This window comes from Mauremys mutica, chromosome 6, assembly GCF_020497125.1.
Source record: "Mauremys mutica isolate MM-2020 ecotype Southern chromosome 6, ASM2049712v1, whole genome shotgun sequence".
NCBI classification, from domain to species: Eukaryota; Metazoa; Chordata; order Testudines; family Geoemydidae; genus Mauremys; species Mauremys mutica.
Window position 1 is genome coordinate 2,465,591 of NC_059077.1, and position 21,592 is coordinate 2,487,182.

The following is a 21,592-nucleotide window of genomic DNA, read 5'->3' on the forward strand; positions in this document are numbered from 1 at the left end:
CCCTAACCCCTGCACTGTGCCCCCTTCACCCCAATCCCTGCCCCTCCTGAGCCCTAACCCCTGCACCGTGCCCCCTTCACCCCAATCCCTGCCCCCTCCTGAGCCCCCAACCCCTGCACCGTGCCCCCTTCACCCCAATCCCTGCCCCCTCCTGAGCCCCCAACCCCTGCACCGTGCCCCCTTCACCCCAATCCCTGCCCCTCCTGAGCCCCTAAATCCCTGCACCATGCCCACTTCACCCCATCTCTGCCCCTCCTGAGCCCCTAACCCCTGCACCGTGCCCCCTTCACCCCAATCCCTGCCCCTCCTGAGCCCCTAACTCCTGCACCCTCCTCCTGCACCCATGTGGGGAAACTGACCTGGATGCTCAAAGCAGCTCACATTGCTGCTCGCTCCCCACTGGGCTGCTGCTCCTCCGCCCCGGGCTGTGGGGGCGGGGGGGAGGGATTTCCCTAGCACCCCCTAGTTCCATGCAGTGTTGCCAGTGGAAACACTCGTGAAGTGATTTGTAAGCGAGGTCTGGATGAGCTCTCCCCTGACAGCCAGCAAGGGACCAGCCAAAGTGGATCCCTGGGGCAGCCCAGCTCTGCCTGCTGGCTCCGTAGGCAGAGCTGGTGGCCAGTGTGATGCCGAAGCCTTTCCACCCACCGCTGGCTCATCGCTGGCTGCCAGGGGCGAGCTCACCCAGCAGCGTCTGGTGAGCCCTGCCTGCGGTGCTCAGCCACAGCGCAAACCGCTGGCTCTGGAGGGATAATTTGTCCTTGGTTCGGAGCATAAGAACGGCCAGACTGGGTCAGACCAATGACCCGTCTAGCCCAGTATCCCACTGGCCCCTCCCCCGGAGTCGCGTCTGGGCCGCAATTCCCACTGCCCCCTCTGCCTGTCAAGATGTGGGGCAGTGCAGGGAGGGGGCTGGGCGTGTGGTCGCCATTGTGAGCGGTTTCATTTAACGTGCTGCTTTTTCATGTATGTCCTGTGGCCTTGTGCCAGGCTCCCAAACCGCCTGGCCTGGCTGCAACAGCTCAACATGCCAGACTCCGCTCCCAGTTACCCTGGGGGAAATCCAGAGACCTGTGCCCCATGTAAACGCGCCAGACCCTCTGCCTCCGAGCAGGCCGTGAGCCGTGAGCGGCTCTGAGCGAGCCTGGGGAGAGATGTCAGAGGCTGTGACTCAGCACATCACAAGCTCCATGCTCCGAAATGCAGCCTCTGCGTTTTTCCTCTGCAGAATAATCCTGTATTCCAAGGCCGGGACGTGTCCTTGCCCCTCCCTGCTGCATTCCCACCAGGCCCCCAAAGATCCGGGCTGCACACACCCACCTCCGGGTCGGGAACCAGCCGGGAGTCCCCGAGGGGCCAGAGGGGTCGCTGCCTTGCCATGCCAGCTGTTCCCCCTGCCCGGCCGAGAGCACTGATCTGGGAAGCCAGACACAGGGGGGTCAATTCATCATGGCTGGGGGGGTGGGGGCATTGCTGGTACAACTCCCAGCACCCCAGGGAGCATGAGCCGGGGGCTGGAGAGAGCGTCTCCCCTCTGCGCACTCCCAGCCCCCCAAAGCTGCAGCCAGTGTGGCCCCTTTGCAAAGCCCAGCCCAAAGCAGGAGCCTTGGTGGCGCGGGCTGAGGCTCAGACAAGAAGGCTTGCCCAATGGTTAGGGCACTAGCCTCGGACTTGGGAGGCCAGGGGTCTAAGCCCCTGCACTGCCACAGCCTCCCCGTGTGACCCTGGGCAAGTCCCTTTGCCTTGCGGTGCTGCGGTTCCCCAGCTGGGGATAATGCCTCGCTGAGCGGCTAATGCTGGGGTGGCGCTCAGTTACCGCAGCGATGGGCACGAGGGCAGCTGGATGGCGTCTCACCAGGCACAGCCCTGGAGGGGCCCTGGCAGCCGGTTCCCCTCTGATTTGGGTGGGGCGGAGTGCCCAGAATGGATGCGCCCACTTCTGGAGTGTGTTGGGCCTGAGCTGCACAGGCCCCGCCACTGCTGAGGATGCTAAACAAAGGCCCGGGTGGGACCTGAGTTCAAGTTCACAGCAGGTCCCCTGGCTTCCGAGCTGGTGGAGGGAGCTCTGCCCGGGGGGCTGGTGCTGGGGAGGGGCTGCTCAGGGCCTCTCTGGAGAGAGGGAACCAGGAATCACCTCACAAGCCACCGGTACTCGAGGGCAGCGGCCCAGGACAGAAGGGGCCACTGAGCGAAGTTCCCTGCCCCAGGGCATCTGGGCTCTGGACTCCCCAGGTGCTGCAGGCCCGTGATGCACCAGACAGGGTTACTGGACACTGGGTCACTGCAGCAGCCCCCCTGGGGCTAACCAGCAGGGGCTGGACTGGGGGGGCACCTTAGGAACCCCCCAGAGCCGCTGGGGACTCAGTGATACTGAAATCCAAAGACCAACAGATCTAGCGAGGTTGGACACAGCTGTTTAATGGACACATCTTGCTGCACAGCCCTTCTCACGTCCGCGGCCCCAGCCGTTACCCCGCTCCCGCCGACAGCAGGCGATGGTGCTGTCTCAGCAGTGCCGCCGGCAGGGTCAAGCCTGGGGGGCTGATGCCCCCATGTGCCCCCACGCCCGCTGCAGTCATTGGCACCTGCACAAAGTGGGGGTAAAATGCAGAGGGGTCGGGCTCCGCACAGGGGAACGGGCCCCTTCATCTGTACACTGAGCCCAGCCTCCACATGGCGTGTGGGAATTTGGGTAACCGACGGCTCTGTCCCCCATCAGCTCTAGCCCCCCGTGACCCTGGCCTCCTCGCTGCCTTGCCCCACGCACTTGTACACAGCCAGCGAGACCTGTGCCCCCAGCCAGCCCGCGGGGCTCACCACCACAGCTCCATGCATAAGACAGCATAGCCAGTGCACAGGCTGCAATGCATGTTGGGACGTGTAGTCTCTGCAGCTTGTGCCTCTGCTAAAGCTGATGGAGGCTGCCTGCCGCTCCTTTTTCTGCAAACCAAGGGCAGCCTTCAGGGCCCAAAGCTTGAGCCGCACCCTGGCTCACCAGCCAGAGACAAGCAGGCTGAGGGCTTCAGAGCAGCGCAGAGGGTGCAGAGGCAGGACTGCCCTCATTTCGATGGAGGATGTGGCTGGCTCCCCATCCGGTTACCTCCTGGGCTCAAGCAGAGAGATCCTGGAAGCTACCTGCTTTCCTGTGCCCGTGTCTTCTCCGTCCCACTAACTCAGCAGTGGAGGGACCCCCCATATATTATCCCTGTCTTGTACGTGCCCTCAGTTCACTACTGAAGTGCACTCGGCGATGTGCCAGCCATGGAGTGCGAGCACGAGGAGCGCTCGTCCCCAGCACACTGGCTGCTAGTGCTGCCTGAGCGCTGCGGCCACGCTGCGAGCGCTGCCCCGACTCCCCCGGGGAGGAAAGGTACCGCTGGGCGCTGACGCGGGCGTGAGAGCAGGGCCGGCTCGGACGTGCAGCTCATTCAGTAGCCCTGGTGGGTGGTGTCACTGCAGCTGCCTCGCGTGGCTTCTCGCCATGCCATGCCCCTGGTGGTGTCTGTTGGGGCAGCTCCACGTTCCTTCCCTCTCTGCCCTCGTGAAAGGGGCTGCCCCAGGGAGGGGAGGATTTCACAAGCAGGACCTGTGGGGGGTGGCCTTGGCTCGGACGCCCACGGGTCGAACGTGACTGAGGGTGCGCTGCAATGCAGCCCACAGCTCCACTCCATTCTGACGCAGGGCTGTGTGGTATGCAGAGACCGCGGGTCCCAGGATGTGCTCCGCCTTGATCTGGGGGGCATCGCGGCTGGGGCCTGTCGTCTCCTCTGGGGATGTGAGGGTGGGGACAATCTGCTCGGTGCAGCTTGCCAGCTGTTTGCAAGGTGCGAACAGAGTCATGCGGTGGCAAAGTCTGGGTGTATTGCTCCACTCTGTGCCCACGTACCAGGGCGAGAGGCACCGGAGGAACCCCTTAGATAGACAGCATGGCGGGGCTCCCGTTTGGGTCACTCCTGCGCACTTGAATCTTTTTACGTTCAGCAGCAGCAATCCTTCATCCTCTCCCCACGCACATCAGGTGTGGCCCCAGGTCACCGTCACCGTCCCGGTGGACATGAGGCAGGGCTGCTGAGACGGTGAATCGGGCAAGCCTGTAACGAGGAACTGGGATGGATGGAGCAGGAGGGGGCATTGCAGGCAGCAGGGCAGGCTTCCTTCTGAAAACAGGACAATGTTCTGGGCAGGTCCCTGAGAAACCAAGAGCTGCTGTGCTCCGAATATACTTGAAACAAGGGTAACTGGCCAGTGACCCCCAGGAATGGAGAGCTGCTGGATCTGGAGTGAGCGGTCATCCAGGAGCTGCTTCCCAGGAGACAGAGCGAACCCACTGGCCATCCAGTGACCACGGACTCGCTGACGCCGGGGTGGGTTGTATCTAGCCCCTCCCATCACAATGGGATGGATTCCTCCAGCACAGTCTCTGGCGCCGTGTCCTCTCCTTTCAGCCTTCCCAAGCCAGGCCCATTGGCAGATCTAGCAAGCGAAAGCGAAAGCATTTGCCACACTGGACCAGAGAGTTGGATCCTGCCTGTGGCAAGGGCGGCTATCGGGTGCTTCCGAAGTGACCCCCCGACATGTGACAATGCCCCATGGGTGGAAATTCCCTCCCGAGTCCTGCGGTGCTCCAGGCAGAGCTGTCGGGAAGGACTTTGTTTCCGGCGGTAGCTGGGCACGGCTTTGAAGCAGGCCATGTCTGATGTAACTGTTTTATCTCCACTAGGTTGAACTGTGACCGATTTCCCTCTCCCATTAGCTGAGCCAGCATTTGCTGCAGCCGCTCAGCTCATATGCGGCTGGCTCTGGGGATGGCCAAGTGCTTATTAACGAGAGGCAGAGCCCGCAGGGGGGTGGGGGAGTTCTCTGATGTTCTTGGTGCAGCTCACGGAGCCTCTGTCTACACAGGAGAGCTCTTGCTGTGAGAGGCTCACACCTTCTGCTTTCCCTCCCCGGAGAAACAGGACAAGAGCAAACCTCAGTTCTGCCCAGCACTGCTACCGGAGAGGCCCAAGCCCGCTGATTCTGAGCCCCTGCCCTTGCTGGAGGCCAAGGGGATCCTGTGACCTCTTGTAGCTCACCATGGATCTCCTCTCTCAGGCGTCTCAGCTTCTGTACTGGCTCTAGATGTCATGAATGCAGGCTGGTTCCTAGCTCCTCGATGTGCTGCCGCAACCTGATCCAGGCCCTTTTATAGGCTCCGGGGGCAGGGGATCTGTGGGTCAAGTAGCCAGAGGAATCCATGGCCACCTTCCTAATGAATACGTAGGTGCAGAGACTACAGATCCCAGGGTGCAATGCTTTTCTCTGGGACAAGGGACTGCATTCTCTGCCGGCTGCGCCTTCACGTTCAAGGGGAAGGTAGCTGGTCCCCGCGGCTGCGTTCTGTGGTGGTTAAGCTGAGTGGGGTGGAAATCTGGCCCCTCCTGATAGTGTCTCTGATGAGTTGCTGATCTTGCATCATGGTGCAATCCTGGCTTCTCTTTGTAGGGAACAGGAGGCATTGTTATGAATAGCTGTCAGGTACCGAGTGCCAGTGGGGGGCTGCTAGCACTGTGCCTGTGAAAGGTGAGCAGAGCTACTGCACATGTCTCACCATTGCCTCCTGTTGGGTGGAACTGGAACTGCTCACTGTGTGTCATAGCTCCTGTACTGCTAACAGTAAAAGAAGATTCTTCTTTGGCTCAGGGCAGTGGCCGGTGCTTTTGGAGCTGGAGGGCATGACTTCTATCCTGGCTTATGGCTGTGAAGTCACAGGTGGCTACAGATTCCATAAAGTCTGACGGAGGTCTCAGAATTCGCAGACATGCGATGCTGTGTAGTAAAGGCAGGTAGCTGGCGTCTGACAACTTTGAGAGGACTAAGAAATCACAAGAAGCCTCCCTTCTTCACACATGGCAAGGCCAGAAGGGACCACTGTGACCCTCCAGTCTGCCCTCCTGCCTAACCCCGCCCCGTGACGCCTGCATCCAGCCCGGCACTGGTGGGTGAGCTAGCAAGCGTCTTCTAGAAAGACATCCCGGCGCGAGGCCCAGGTTATGTTAGCGGCAATGCTTCTACGGCTCCTACCATGTCCTCGCTCCAGAAACACAGGGGGCCTGATCTCCCCCCCACAACCTCATCGCAGTGAACCAGGCTCACTTCACTGGAGCTGACACTGGTGGGACCGAGAGGGGAATCTGGCCCCGTGACAAGCAGCCGCCACACAGCCCAGCTCTCAGGATTGTCCTGATGGGCCCCTGGCTGGCAGAGCAGCACCTGGCACCTGAGCGGGGAGGAGGCCAGGAGGTGGAGCTGCTCAAAGGGAGTTCTCTGTGGCTCGTTTACGCAGCCGCAGCGGTGGGTTGGGTGTTTGCCAGCCTGAGGAAAGCAGCTCCCCACTGGGGACACTGAGCTGTTCTGCTTGGTGGCCCCGAATCCACCCTGTCCCCCACCCAGCCCTCCTGGCCAAGGCAGGACTGTCGCTCGGACAGAGACCAGGGCCTGAGTCTTCCCCCGGAGATGGGTGTGAACCAGGAGCAGCTCGGTGGTGGCGGTCACACTGCTGTCCTTGTGGTGGTGGTGAGAGGCGACCCAGGCCTGCGATGCCACGTCCTCGCTGGGGTCTCACGGCGTTCGGCTCTTGCTCCGTGCCCAGCTCTCCCAGCCGGGGATCGGCTCACCCAGGAGGCTGGAATATGGGCGTCGAGAGCCGCCGTGCAGAGCGGAGAGGGTAACACTGCCCTGGCCGCTGGGGACCGGCCCTGAGAGCCTTTGGTGTGTGCGTCTGGGGGCGGGGGTGGTCCCAGAGAGCAGGGGAGAGGCTGGGACGGTGCCCGGCCCAGCTTGCCAGCTGCAGGGCAGCCCCACAGGCCTCCCGCTGCTCTCCAGCAGGCATGCCAGTGCCAGTGCCAGTGCCAGGCCAGCCGGGGGCTCATTAGTCCACAGCCACCGGGGTCACGCCCAGGCCGCCGACCTGCAGCAACGGCACAGGGCGACCTCGACGCTGGAAACCGTGGGGGCTCGCATGGCCTTTCTCGGCCAATCAGAAGCCAGAACGCTGCTGGACTGTTTGCGTTCAGCCCTCTCTCCGCTAATCAGAAAACTGCCGAATTGTGTGCGGGTTGCGGGGGGTGGGGGGAAGCTCCCTCTCAGCCAATCAGAAACCAGAACTCTACTGAGCTGGGGGTGTGGCCGGGCGTGGTGCGGGGTTTGGGGCCTTGCTCCGCCAATCAGAAGGGACGTGGCTGAGGGCGGGGGAGCCGGGTGTGGCTCCCCGAGGCCCACGGGAGCCGGGGCAGCAGGCTGGAGCGCCCCTCTGGCGTGTGAAGCAGCCTGTCAGCTCCTCCAGCTGCAAGCTCAGCGAATACAGAACACAATGGCTAGGACTGGGCTCCGTGCGCCCGGCCTCCCGCCCGCTCATGCATCGTCCAGGCTGGGAGCCCTCGCCCGGCCCCTGTCCCGGGCGGCGGCTACGCCAGCGGCTTCAGGTGGATGGCGGCGCTGTTGGGGCGAGCGGCGAGGATGTAGATGACGTTCTCCTTCAGGAAGGTCGGCCAGTCGACAGGCCTGCTGGGGAGAGCGGAGGGGGTTAGCGTGGGGGCCACACGGGCAGGGGCTCGGACTCCAGCCCATGTGTGCTACGCAGCAGCTCCTGGCCTGACCACGGAGCAGCAAGCCCGTGGGCCATACAGACCCCATCGGGGCTCTGCCTGTGTAGGGACCACTGGGGAGACAGGGTCCCCTCGCATGATGGATCTGCTAAGCAGGGGTCTACAATTCCCATCTGCCCCCTCCCCACTGCACATCCCCTTCCTCCTGGCCAGGTAAAGGGGCACAGAAACCCTGTGAAAGACCCTGAACCGGGATCTGATTGGGCACCCAGGGGAAGCAGCAGCCGCCTGGCGAGGCAGGAGCAGCAGAGAAGCTGGACGCAGAGAGGAACCCCCAGGAACTGGATGCAGAGTCCCGGGCGGAAGGCTGTGTCGGCCGGACATCACAGCTGGGTGCAGGTCTGTGTGGGGGGTAGGGGGCCGCAGCAGCAGCTGGGCAGGGAGCCAGGACAGAGGGATCCCGATGAGACACACCTGCCTGGGAGCCTGCAAGCGCCTATTTGCTGGAATAGCGCCCGGGCTGGAGAGGGCAGCCCAGGCACGGACGAGCCGTCCATGACCCTCGAGTGGGATGCCCCCCAGACCCAACCAAGAACCGCTATTGCTCTTCAAGCCTCGGTACCTTCCCCTTTCCTGGCAGCCCCCGTAGAACACCCTTCCCTTAGCACGGGACCGCCAGCCTAGTGCCTGCAGGGCCCAGCAGCGGAAGTGCTTTTCAGTGCTTGTCTCCGAGTTGCGGTGCAGCTGGCAGGCTCCTGGCCCAGGGGGTTTGGGGCACTCCCGCCCTGAGCAGCTGTGATCATCACCCTGGGACGCTGCACAAATGAGCTCCTAGGGTAGCGCACTCGGGTCCCCCGTGATTCCCGGCCTGCGGAGCAGCCAGGGCGGTGGAGCCGGCGATGAGGGGGGCTGGCAGATGGCTAGAACACAGAGCAGCACATTTTCCGGCCCAGCAGCTGGTTTCTGCAGTGCTTGGCGCAGCTCCAGTGTCTCCTGCCCGCCCATCTGCTGCGTCATGCTCCAACCTTTCAGGGCCTGACCCCTAAGTCCTGGGTTTCTCCGGCAGCAGCTGTGGAGCTGCTTTAGGCGTTTGTGTCTGTGCCATCACCGTGGAAATGTCGGATCCTGATCTTAAGTTAACAATACTGAAGAAGTGGGTATTCACCCACGAAAGCTCATGCTGCAAAACGTCTGTTAGTCTATAAGGTGCCACAGGATTCTTTGCTGCTTTTACAGATCCAGACTAACATGGCTACCCCTCTGATACTAAACATGAACGAGTCGCCCCACGCCCCCGGGAGACAGGCCAACACCATTAGTACAGATGGGAAACTGAGGCACAGGGAGGGGAAAGGACTTGGGTCACACAGCGCGTCGGTGACAGAGCCAGGATTAGAAACCAGGAGTCCTGATGCTCAGTCCCCTGCTCTAACCACTAGCCCCAGCTCCCTCTTTCCTGGGCAAGAGGACGAAAAGGAAGAGCGGCTTTGCTGACTATTCCATTTTAAAACATATTCACTTGCCAGCAGAAATCTGTCCCCCGGGAGGATTCTGCTAACGAGCCGGGTGCTTTTACCAGCGCGCTCCCGCCTGCCTGGGAAAGGGACGCCATCACAATCCTTCCCTGGGTGGAAGAGCTGACGTGTCTGGCACACAGAGAGCCCCACTCAGCCCTCTGTCCCTGCAGCTTTGCACTGATGGGACGCTGCTAAGTTCAGTGATGAAGCTGGCCCTTTCTGCGTGGGCTGAACGCCATGAAATACATGGAGCTATGGCTTACCGAGGTTATTTCCCAGCTGGGTGAATTTCTTCAACCACCCAGTGATTTTAACAGGAGACAGACCATTTTCTCCAGACGCATGGACTGGGGTGGGATAATTATACTGTCTGCCTCATATATCTATAGTGCTTTTCATTACCCTGGAGACTCTCTGACTGCTTTCCCCTCACCACCACCCCACGCTACAGAAATGCAGCCACCTCTGGGGTGCAGCAGTACAGCTGTTTGCTGCTGGCAGTGATGGGAGATTCTCCGGGCTGCGGGAGCGCAGTTCTGCTCTAGCTGGAGTAGAAAACTATCTTGATTAAGCTGCTGATTTCTGTGGATTCCAGGAAAGCTGCTGAGGACAAGTTTTCCTGGACAATGTCACCACTCTGCACAAAGGTGCCTGTGGCTCTGCGTGGGCTTGTGCATAGAGCACTAGGGTGGGACTCTGGAGACCTGAGTTCTAGTCCTGGCTCTGCTACTTGCCTACTGGGTGACATTGAGCAAGTCACTCTACTGCCCTGTGCCTTGGTTTCCCCATGTGCAAAATGGGGGCAAGGACACTGGTCTACGGGTGAAAAGTGCTGTAATTACTGTTGACCCCAAAGAGGTGCCAGCTCAGTCTCACCTGGCAGGTGGCACCTCCAGCAGCCCACACTGGTTTCTCGCCAGCACTGCGCTTAGTGCACGAGGGGACTCACTGGCTGGGTGTTAGGGTGGATCGCCGATCGAGCACCAGTCAACAGGGTGAGGTCATTGTGAAACAGCCTAGTATTGTTAGTCTTGAGAAAAGAAGGCTGAGGGCGGAGCGGCTACTAGCCCTCAGCTGTGGCAAGGGCTATTCTAAAGGAGACAGAGATCAATTGTTCTCCGTGGCCACAGAAGGCAGGACACGTGGTGGGCGTCATCTGCAGCAAGGGCGCTGTCGGTCAGTAGCTCTTAGGAAAGGCTTTCTCATGCTCAGGGGGTTAAGCTCTGGAGCCGGCTCCCAAGGGAGGTTGTGGGATCCCCGTCACTGGAGGCTTTTAAGGCCAGGCAGGACAAACCCCCATCAAGGAGAGTCCAGGTTTACTGGCCCTGTGGCCTAGGTGAGCTCTGGAGGACTCTTCCAGCCCCACATTGCTATGACACCCCCTTTAACACCCCTCCCCACAGCAGCTGGACAAGCTGCACTGGCTTGTGGGGGAGCCCAGCAGAGCTGAACGGACGCTGCCGCCACGGGCCTGGAGACTCCTGCGGCAGAACCCACCTTCCCCCCACACCCCACCCCGCTCACCTGGATTCCTCCTGCTCGGTGCCCAGCAGGGTCTTCTCCTGGCTCCTGCTGCTGCCGCTGCTGGCTGGGCTGCTCTCTGACATGGGCCCCACGTGGCTGATGCTGCGGAGGAGAAAGGGCATTTCCTTCCTTTGCCCCTGGGCCGCAGGAGCCGGGCTGGGACTGGCCCAGTGCCCTGGGGCAGCCGTATGACAAACACGCGTTGCCAGGGCCGGCCGGGCTCCAGCTGTGCCTCACACGCTGGGCATGTGGCATCGGGTGTGTGAGGGGAGATGGGGGGCTCCCCATGCCAATCTCAGGCGGGGGGAGGGAGATGGGGGGACGCAGAGGGAAGTGGGAGCTGTTGCTGGGGGATCTGGCTGATGCTTTGGCCTGCGCTGGGCAGACACTGGGCAGGGGTTCTGGGTGCAATCGCTCCGCTAACTAACCAGGAGTTTGGGCCTCCTGCTGCTCCCCCGGCTCTGGCTGGGGAAGGGTTCTCCCCCTGGGTAGCCCGGCCCTGTTACCTGACGTTGCAGGACGGGGCCTCCTTCTGATGCTTCCGAAACCACGTGTGCTGGGCTTTCCGGCACTCGCCCTCGCTGATCAGCCCCTGGCTGTCCTGGCTGAGGGGCAGGAAGGCGGCTCGCGCCCGCTCCCGCTCCTTGGCTGTCAGTAGCCGCAGCAGGGAATTCTGCAGGAGGGAGAGACCGGAGGAGGGCAGGGGTGCTGGCTGGAGCTCCTGGGCATGGCTGGAGAGGGTGCCGGGGGCAAAGCTCCCCTCAGGCACAGGGACACAAGCCGAGGGCTTGGGTTCATTACAGCTGTGCCAGCCCCAGGCAGCACTGAGGGATGTCCTGGACAGGTTCTTCTCCAGCCATCCCAAGCCGGGGCGGTGGGAATACAGCCCCATCCTGCTGATGGGTGGGGGGAGAGGACACCACACCTCAGCTGGGATGGCCACTGCCTCAGCCTGACCTACAAAAGGGGAGGCTGACTAGTGATGGGTCCTCCATATAATCTACCCCTCTTGGGCTGACAGAGGGGTTCAGATCTGGGACTCTCTCTCAGCATGAGAAGGTCTGAGCCTCTAGGGCTGGAGCCAAAGGAGAAGTTCCTTAGCTGGCTGCTCTAGTGGGCTCTTATCCTCTTTTGTTTCTCAGTGTGTCAGCCAGTGTGTCAGCCAGTCGGGTGGGACAGAGACAAGATCATAAGAGCGGCCACACTGGGTCAGACCAATGGTCCATCTAGCCCCGTGTCCCGCCTGCAGACAGTGGATGGTGCTGGCCTCAGCGGGAATGAACAGAACAAGACAATTTTGAGTGATCCATCCCGTGTCGTCCATTCCCAGCTTCTGGCAGTCCCGAGGTTTACAGACACCCAAAGCATGGGGTTGTGTCCCTGCCCATCCTGGCTAATAGCCATTGATAGACCTGTCTGCCAGGAACTGATCTAGTTCTTTTATGAGCCCAGTTATACTTTTGGCCTTCACAACATCCCCTGGCAACGAGTTCCACAGGTTGTTGTGTGAAGAAATACTTCCTTGGTTTGTTTTAAACCTGCCGCCTATTCATTTCGTCGGGTGACCCCTGGTTCTTGTGTTATGAGAAGGAGTAAATAACACTTCCCTACTCACTTGCTCCACACCAGTCATGATTTTATAGACCTCAGTCATATCCCCCCTTGTCATCTCTTTTCCAGACTGTATAGTCCCAATCTGATTAATCTCTCCTCATACGGAAGCTGCTCTATATCCCTAATCATTTTTGTTTTCTGAACCTTTCCAATTCCAATATATCTTTTTTGAGATGGGGTGACCACATCTGCACACTGTATTCAAGGTGTGGGAGGACCATGGATTTATATAGAGGCAATATGATATTTTCTGACTTATTATCTATCCCTTTCTTAATGATTCTCAACATTCTGTTCGCTTTTTTGACGCCGCTGCACACTGAGTGGATGTTTTCAGAGAGATCTCGAGGAATGGGTAGCTCATTGGGATGGGGAGAGGCACTGGGGCAGTCTCTGGGATGCTCAAGGATCCCCCTTGGCCTCCCGACCTCCCCATGGGGTGCCCCCCACTCCATGGCATTGCCCCAGGGGGCCTGGCTCCGTGCACTCGGGGGGGGGGCTGTCGCAGTACCTGTGGCCGGAGTTTCTGCAGCAGCACGATGGACTCGTGGGAGAGGAAATCCGGCCACTCAACGTGGCCCTTCTTGTCGGGGTCCAGCGCGGAGAACTGCAGGGCAGCTCGCTCCTCCTGCTCCTCGCTCATCGGCCTCTCGAAGTGGTGCTTGTGGACCAGGTGCTTGTAGTGCAGGAAATTGTCCTGCGTCAGGCAGGTCTCTGCAAGGCCAAGCCAGGCACATGTCAGCCCTGTGCTGCGCTGCCGAGGGCGGCCGGGACGCGCCCAGGGGAGAGCACAGCCACAGGAGCCGGCACTGCCTTCACAATCACACGGGTCACGCAGCCCCCTGCACCTCCACTCCCATGCCGGGACCTGCAGCCAGGCCTCCCGTGGTGCCCTGGCAACCACCCATGACATCACAGGCACACTCTGCATTGTGCACCTGTGATGTCATGGATGTGGCCAGGGAAACATGGAACCTGAGTGTAGGTTTTGGCAGGTGAATAAACAAGGAGCAAACCGGGGCCCAAAATCTTGCTCACCTGCTGCCCCAGGGCTTTCAGGACTGGGGGTGCGTGGCTGAAATCCGGGGTGCCTGTGTGAGGCTGTAGGTATCCCAGACGTGTGCCGCATGGGCCTAACTCTGGGCCTGCAAACCCTGGTCTCTCTGCTTGAGTTAAAGGAGAAACTCCACCAGCCGTCAGCAGTAGTAGAGCTTTTATCATCTGTAGCCCCTATACACCCAGGGGCCAGCACACTGCAGGGTGAGGCAAAGGACAGCACATACCGGGGATGATCTTGCATTGCTGGAAGGTCTCCATCAGGCTGTACATCTCCTCCTCCGTCAGCAGGAGGTTGAGGTTATCCTGCCGCAGGGAGAGACGTTCAGAGAGAAACACCCAGGGGTTAGTTAGCACCTGGAGAACAGCCCCCGGAGCTCCACCCCAGCTGCCTAGTAGGATCAGTAATCCCGCCAGGGACTTCGCTGGCCCATCGCCGCAGCATCTGGCGCCTCCCAAGCGTTTAGCCACGGAAATACGGAGAGCCACCTGTCTGTCTTTCTCCCTTCCCAGCACGCAGTGGAACTACTCAGTCAGCTTGCAGGCTGTTGTTTACGGGAGGGAAGCTGTGCTCCATGCGTGTGGATGGGGGAAGGGTGCTGTGTTTCTGTGTGTGTGCACACGCGTGTGAGCATGGACGGGGGTGCACGCAGTGCAGTGTCGCACAGAGGGGTCGAAAAGGATTTAGCAAGGGAAAGCCAAAGTGACAAAACAGGTTTTGCATTTTGTTCTGAACATGGCGAGGCCTGTTGTCAGGTTATTAGAGCGAGTGCGGGGGCGGGGCACACCACTGTGTTATTGTAGGGCTGCGGGGGAGTGCGGGGGCGGGGCACGCCGCTGTATTATTGTAGGGTTGTGTGAGAGTGCGGGGGCGGGGCACGCCGCTGTGTTATTGTAGGGCTGCGGGGGAGTGCGGGGGCGGGGCACGCCGCTGTGTTATTGTAGGGCTGCGGGGGAGTGCGGGGGCGGGGCACGCCGCTGTGTTATTGTAGGGTTGTGTGAGAGTGCGGGGGCGGGGCACGCCGCTGTGTTATTGTAGGGTTGTGTGAGAGTGCGGGGGCGGGGCACACCGCTGTATTATTGTAGGGTTGTGTGAGAGTGCGGGGGCGGGGCACGCCGCTGTGTTATTGTAGGGTTGTGTGAGAGTGCGGGGGCGGGGCACGCCGCTGTGTTATTGTAGGGTTGTGTGAGAGTGCGGGGGCGGGGCACGCCGCTGTGTTATTGTAGGGCTGCGGGGGAGTGCGGGGGCGGGGCACGCCGCTGTGTTATTGTAGGGCTGCGGGGGAGTGCGGGGGCGGGGCACGCCGCTGTGTTATTGTAGGGCTGCGGGGGAGTGCGGGGGCGGGGCACGCCGCTGTATTATTGTAGGGTTGTGTGAGAGTGCGGGGGCGGGGCACGCCGCTGTGTTATTGTAGGGTTGTGTGAGAGTGCGGGGGCGGGGCACGCCGCTGTGTTATTGTAGGGCTGCGGGGGAGTGCGGGGGCAGGGCACGCTGCTGTGTTATTGTAGGGCTGCGGGGGAGTGCGGGGGCGAGGCACGCCGCTGTGTTATTGTAGGGCTGCGGGGGAGTGCGGGGGCGGGGCACGCCGCTGTATTATTGTAGGGTTGTGTGAGAGTGCGGGGGCGGGGCACGCTGCTGTGTTATTGTAGGGCTGCGGGGGAGTGCGGGGGCGGGGCACGCTGCTGTGTTATTGTAGGGCTGCGGGGGAGTGCGGGGGCGGGGCACGCCGCTGTGTTATTGTAGGGTTGTGTGGGAGTGACACTGTCTGTCTGGGCTGGGGGGACCGACACTGTCTATCTCGGTGGGGGGTGACGCCGTCAGTCTGGGCTCCGGGGTGGGGGTGACGCCGTCAGTCTGGGCTCCGGGGTGGGGGGTGACGCCGTCAGTCTGGGCTCCGGGGTGGGGGTGACGCCGTCAGTCTGGGCTCCCGGGCGGGGACTGACGCCGTCAGTCTGGGCACCCGGGTGGGGGTGACGCCGTCAGTCTGGGCTCCGGGGGGGGGGTGACGCCGGCAGTCTGGGCGCCGGGGTGGGGGGTGACGCCGTCAGTCTGGGCTCCGGGGTGGGGGTGACGCCGTCAGTCTGGGCTCCGGGGTGGGGGTGACGCCGTCAGTCTGGGCTCCGGGGTGGGGGGTGACGCCGTCAGTCTGGGCTCCGGGGTGGGGGGTGACGCCGTCAGTCTGGGCTCCGGGGTGGGGGGTGACGCCGTCAGTCTGGGCTCCGGGGTGGGAGGTGACGCCGTCAGTCTGGGCTCCGGGGCGGGGGGTGACGCCGTTTCCTGGGGCTGACGGGGTTGTGGGGGTGGACACAGGGTTTTGGTTATGGGAAGCAGAGCCTCTGCCTGGCGGGTCTGGCCCCAGCCAGGTGCCTCTGTCAGCCTCTGGCTCCTGCTCTGTGCCCCATGGGGCAGCGGGGCCCTGGCGCAGGCACGGCCCTCGGCCTCGGGGCAGGTCAGGGCGCAGCTTACAGCATGCGGCAGGTGTCAGAGACTTGCCTGCTGCTGCCCGGGCGGTGCCTGCTGTGGGTGTCCCCAGCTCGGAGCTCCCTGCCCACCATTTGCACGGCTCCCCAGGGAGCCGTGGGGCCCGGCGCTGGCCCTAGTGCAGCAGCCGGGGGGGCCACACTCACGCAGTAGTAGCAGCTCCAGCCCGTCTCGGTGTGCGCCGTCTCCGTCACCTCCACGGCGCTGCTGTTGTGCAGGAAGCCCATGCGACGCAGACAGCCGTCGTGGTAAACCCGGGTGCACACCCTGCAGGGGAACAGGCTCTCCGCCGTCCACACCTCGCAGATCTCGCACATCTCGTCGCTGCTCACCTGGGCGTGGCAGGCGGGAGAGACGGGGGGAGTGAGCGAGGGGGGACCCGTCACACACACCGCCTCGGCGCTCCCCTCATTCCCTCGGCCCGCAGCCTGCCCGAGGCAGCCACGCAGGATCTGTAACTAGTGAGGGTGCTGTGTGCGGGGAGAAGGGGACTCAGCTCCTGTGGGGATGGGGGCCACATGAGGGAGAGGGCAGGGGATGGATGGACGGAGGGGTACGTATGGGGATGGATGTAGGAGGTGTGTGTGGGGATAGACAGAGGGGTGTGTGGGGTAGATGGAGAGAGGGGTGTATGGCAATGGATGGATGGATGGATGATTGGATGAAGGGGTGTGTAAAGGGAGGGATGGATGGAGGGGCTGGAGGGAGAGTCAGTTTGGAGCTAGCAGGGGACGAGGAGTGAGGGCAGACGTGGGTGTCTGGCTCGCTGCCCCCCCAGAATGGACCCGGCCGAGGGGTCCTGTTCTCTGCACCTACAAGCTCTGTGTTAGACCCTGTTCCTGTCATCGAATAAACCTCTGTGTTACTGGCTGGCTGAGAGTCACGTCTGACTGCAAAGTGGGGGGTGCAGGACCCTCTGGCTTCCCCAGGACCCCGCCTGGGTGGACTCGCTGGGGGAAGCGCACGGAGGGGCAGAGGATGCTGAATGCTCCAAGGAGAGACCCAGGCGGTGAAGCCGTGTGAGCTTCTTGCCCTGCAGACAGGCTGCTCCGAGGGAGAGGAGGCTCCTCAAAGTCCTGCCTGGCTTTGTGGGGAGCAGTTCCAGAGCAGCGCCCGGGGACTCCAAGACAGGAGCGATGGATGGGGATGGAGGGATGCGTGTGTGTGTGTAAGGGGATGGATGGATGAAGGGAGGGAGGGGTGTGTTGGGGGAGGGATGGAGGAATGGAGGGGTGTGATGTCATATGTTTTATGAAAATATGCTAATGAGTGTGAATATAATGTATCTAGAATATGCTTCATGCAAAAGGTCTCTTGTAAGGTATCATTACAAAGGTTATAATCTACTGAATATATTCATCCTGTTTGTATGACTGTATCATTCCTGTATCTAAAACTAGAATAGACTCATAGCCTTCAAGGTCAGAAGGGACCATTATGATAATCTAGTCTGACCTCCTGCACAATGCAGGCCACAGAATCTCACCCATCCACTTCAATAACAAACCCCTAACCTATGTCTGAGTTATTGAAGTCCTCAAATTGTGGTTTGAAGACCTCAAGCTGCAGAGAATCCTCCAGCAAGTGACCCCTGCCCCATGCTGCAGAGGAAGGCGAAAAACCTCCAGGCCTCTGCCAATCTGCCCTGGAGGAAAATTCCTTCCCGACCCCAAATATGGCGATCAGTTAAACCCTGAGCATGTGGGCAAGACTCACCAGCCAGCACCCAGGAAAGAATTCACTGCAGTAACTCAGATCCCACCCCATCTAACATCCCATCACAGACCACTGGGCATACTTACCTGCTGATAATCAAAGATCAATTGCTAAATTAATTGCCAAAATTAGGCTATCCCATCATACCATCCCCTCCATAAACTTATCAAGCTTAGTCTTCAAGCCAGATATGTCTTTTGCCCCCACTACTCCCCTTGGAAGGCTGTTCCAGAACTTCACTCCTCTAACGGTTAGAAACCTTTGTCTAATTTCAAGTCTAAACTTCCTAGTGTCCAGTTTATATCCATTTGTTCTTGTGTCCACATTGGTACTAAGCTTAAATAATTCCTCTCCCTCCCTAATATTAATCCCTCTGATATATTTATAAAGAGCAATCATATCCCCCCTCAACCTTCTTTTGGTTAGGCTAAACAAGCCAAGCTCTTTGAGTCTCCTTTCATAAGACAGGTTTTCCATTCCTCGGATCATCCTAGTAGCCCGTCTCTGAACCTGTTCCAGTTTGAATTCATCCTTCTTAAACATGGGAGACCAGAACTGCACACAGTATTCCAGATAAGGTCTCACCAGTGCCTTGTATAACGGTACTAACACCTCCTTATCTTTGCTGGAAATACCTCGCCTGATGCATCCTAAAACTGCATTAGCTTTTTTAACGGCCATATTACATTGGCGGCTCATAGTCATCCTGTGATCAACCAATACTGCGAGGTCCTTCTCCTCCTCTGTTACTTCCAACTGATGTGTCCCCAATTTATAACTAAAATTCTTGTTATTAATCCCTAAATGCATGACCTTGCACTTTTCACTATTAAATTTCATCCTATTACTATTACTCCAGTTTACAAGGTCATCCAGATCTTCCTGTATGATATCTCGGTCCTTCTCTGTGTTAGCAATACCTCCCAGCTTTGTGTCATCTGCAAATTTTTTATTAGCACATTCCCACCTTTTGTGCCAAGGTCCGTAATAAAAAGGTTAAATAAGATTGGTCCCAAAACTGATCCCTGAGGAACTCCACTAGTAACCTCCTTCCAGCCTGACAGTTCACCTTTCAGTATGACTGGTTGTAGTCTTCCCTTTAACCAGTTCCTTATCCACCTTTCAATTTCCATATTGATCCCCATCTTTTCCAATTTAACTAATAATTCCCCATGTGGAACCGTATCAAATGCCTTACTGAAATCGAGGTAAATTAGATCCACTGCGTTTCCTTTGTCTAAAAAATCTGTTACCGTCTCAAAGAAAGAGATCAGGTTGGTTTGGCACGATCTACCTTTTGTAAAACCATGTTGTATTTTGTCCCAATTACCATTGACATCAATGCCCTTAACTAATTTCTCCTTCAAATTTTTTTCCAAGACTTTACATACTACAGATGTCAAACTAACAGGCCTATAGTTACTCGGATCACTTTTTTTCCCTTTATTAAAAATAGGAACTATGTTAGCAATTCTCCAGTCGGAGAGGGATGGCTGGCTGGAGGGGTGCATGTAACAGGAGGGATGTGTAAGGGGAGGCGTGTGTACAGGAAGGATGGATATATGGGGAGCTCCTTCTCCTTGTCCCCAAGCTGAGGTTGCCTGCACTGTGGAACGACCACCCCCCACCCTCATCCAGGGGTCACCAGGTCCCTCCATGGCATCCCTAGCACCTAGCGGGGGACTGCAGGTCAGAACTGAGGGGCATGGGCCCAGGAGCGGTGGGGAGCGCAGCACGGTCAGTTTGAGGCATCAGCAGACCAGCACATGGAAGTCGAGGCCTAGCCCGTCGGGGAGCGCTGGAGCTGAGGGCTGACAGGTGCTAGACGTACTGAGTGCAGAGCCCAGGGCCGAGAGCGCGGGGGGTCAGGACTGCGGGGCACCGGCGGAGCCCAGGGAGCAGGGGGGTCAGGACTGCGGGGCACCGGCGGAGCCCAGGGAGCAGGGGTCAGGACTGCGGGGCACCAGCTCTCTGCTCGGCTTGGGCAGCCTGGCACGGCAACCTGGGCTCCTCTCCTAGGGACCCTAAAGGCCTTTCTGGGGTGTAGAGGTGCAGACTCATCCCTGCGGCACCTCCTGCTGGTGACTTCTGGGAATTAGCTCGTTCCAGCTCCAGAGCACCCTCTGCAGGCCGGTGATCCCCCTGTCCTCTGGCCACTGTGTCCCTCCCAGGACCCCAGTGCCCCTTTAGCTGGGATGCTGCCCCCTGGCAGTCCCCCACCAATCTGGGTCTCCCCTCCGTGGGGGACCCCCAACCCACTACCCCCACTTCACCTCAGTTTTCAGCTGCTGCCAGTCCCCATCTAGCCCCCGCTCACTGGGGCAGGCTGCAGTGTCAGCCGCTCATCACAGGCAAAGGGGTTTGGACCTGCTGCCTTGGCCTACCCCTGGGCTGCCCCCTGCAACCCCCAGTACCTCTTGGCCTTATGCTAGGCCGCAGCCTGGGGCTTTCCAGGCAGGAGCTCCCCAGCCCTGCTCCACTCAGGGACCCTGTGTCCAGCCCCCTGCAGCCAGGCCCTTCTCCCTCTCCAGGCAGAGGGAGACTGACAGGGCTCCTGGCTCCCAGCCTCTTTATCCAGGCCAGCTGGGGCCTGACTGGGGCGTGGCCCAGCTGCGGCCCCTTCCCCAGCCAGCCCAGCTATTAGAGCTGCAGCCTCCTCCAGGGCTGCTTTTTAAACCCCTCCGGGCAGGAGCCGGTGTCCACCCCGCTACATGGGGCCAAGAGCCCCGACTCCCTGTGCACATGACCCTTCTCCAGCACCCACCGGCCAGTGGCTGAGCCTGGCATCCAGAGCAGCACAAACACGCCTGGGCCACAGGGCTGGGCACAGGGTGGGCCTCTGGTCCCCCCACCCCCACGTGTGCAGCCAAGATGACCCAGGCTGCAGGCATGTGGCTGAGGGTCAAAGGTTAAGCCCCCCATGGCCCGTGGGCTGTGATTGCTGCAGTGACTTGTGTCCCGGGCATGGGGCTTGCAGCCCCCAGACGGTCTCCCCAGGCCAAGAGGCAGCCAGGGGCTTTCAGCAGCACCAGCGGCATCGCCCACCTCGGCATGGTCACCCGCTGGGTCCTGGCGCCCAGGATGAGGGGATGTGACCTGCCCTGGAGCAGCGGGTCTGTCTGCCAGCCCCAAGCTCTGGGAGGCCCCTGCCCCTTCCCACCTGCCTGCCCCAGCCTGGGGAGTAATGGGGAGAGCTCCTCTAAAGTGTCTACCTGAGCTCCCCCATCTCCATGATCGGTGCCCCCCACATCCTCATCTCCATGGCAGGTGTCTCCCCAGCACTCACCTGCTCCCGTTGCTCCAGGCTGATCTCCAGCGGCTCGTCGTCGTGCAGCTCGCGCGTGGGCCGGACGAAGGCCGGCGGAGTGAAGCGGTTGGCACGGTCGAACTCCTCCGGCTCCACACCCCGTCCGTCCCGCAGCCTTTCCCAGGCTGCCCGGTTGGCACGGCTCTCCTCCCGCTGCGTCTGTGAGGGGCCAGCGGCCTCTGGCCTCTCCTCCTGCACCTCCTGCACCACGTGCTCCAGTGTCCCCCGCCGCCCGCCCCACGCCTCTGCCTTGCGCTTGGTGGAGGGCCGCTCCCGCAGCCCGTCCTTGAAGGCAGAGACAGCCAGGCTGACCTTCTGCACCTGCTCCACCGTCTGGCGCCGGGACATCAGCACCCCCATGGCTCTCCTGGCAGGAAAGACGGGGTGGGGGGTTCAGGGGCAGCCTGCCTCACAGCTACCAGCTGACAGCTCACAGCCCTTCCTATCACCGAAAGCCAGCCTCTTCTGGGGTGTGCCATGGCGGCTGCCTCAGCAGGTCTCACTCACCACTGAAAGGCCACCGCCTCTGGGGCAGGGCACAGCAGCACTGCACAAGACTCACGCACCTATGTCTGAAATGCAGCCATCTCTGGGGCAGGGCACAGCAGCTGTTTAACAGTGCACAGCAACCCAGCACCACAGAGTAGGACAGAAGAATTCCTTGTCCAGCTGAAGCTCCGGGCAGGGGTACTGGAGAGTGTGGGGAATCGACTGACCCATGTTAGGCTCTGACCAGGGTTTATGCCCAGATTCTTGTAGAAAGTGCCCAGGTCCTGCCCTCGGTGTGCTT

General features: G+C 60.3%; 1 protein-coding gene across 4 annotated transcripts in view; it reads right to left on the reverse strand.

Annotated features, from left to right (window-relative positions):
• Window positions 1-2,406: 2,406 nt before the first annotated feature.
• The window catches only part of PHF24 (PHD finger protein 24), a 37,338-nt gene continuing 18,152 nt past the window's right edge, over window positions 2,407-21,592 (reverse strand). For 3 of the 4 annotated variants that reach the window (XM_045021441.1, XM_045021443.1, XM_045021442.1), the window contains exons 2-8: window positions 20,782-21,169; window positions 15,926-16,111; window positions 13,525-13,603; window positions 12,753-12,955; window positions 11,134-11,300; window positions 10,628-10,729; window positions 2,407-7,545 (exon numbers count right to left, since the gene is read on the reverse strand). In XM_045021441.1, coding sequence (XP_044877376.1) covers window positions 7,446-7,545; window positions 10,628-10,729; window positions 11,134-11,300; window positions 12,753-12,955; window positions 13,525-13,603; window positions 15,926-16,111; window positions 20,782-21,162 — 1,218 coding nt within the window. In that variant the 5' untranslated portion in view covers window positions 21,163-21,169 and the 3' untranslated portion in view covers window positions 2,407-7,445. The remainder of the gene's footprint in view (window positions 7,546-10,627; window positions 10,730-11,133; window positions 11,301-12,752; window positions 12,956-13,524; window positions 13,604-15,925; window positions 16,112-20,781; window positions 21,170-21,592) is intronic. The other variant, XM_045021444.1, reaches the window with a different exon arrangement.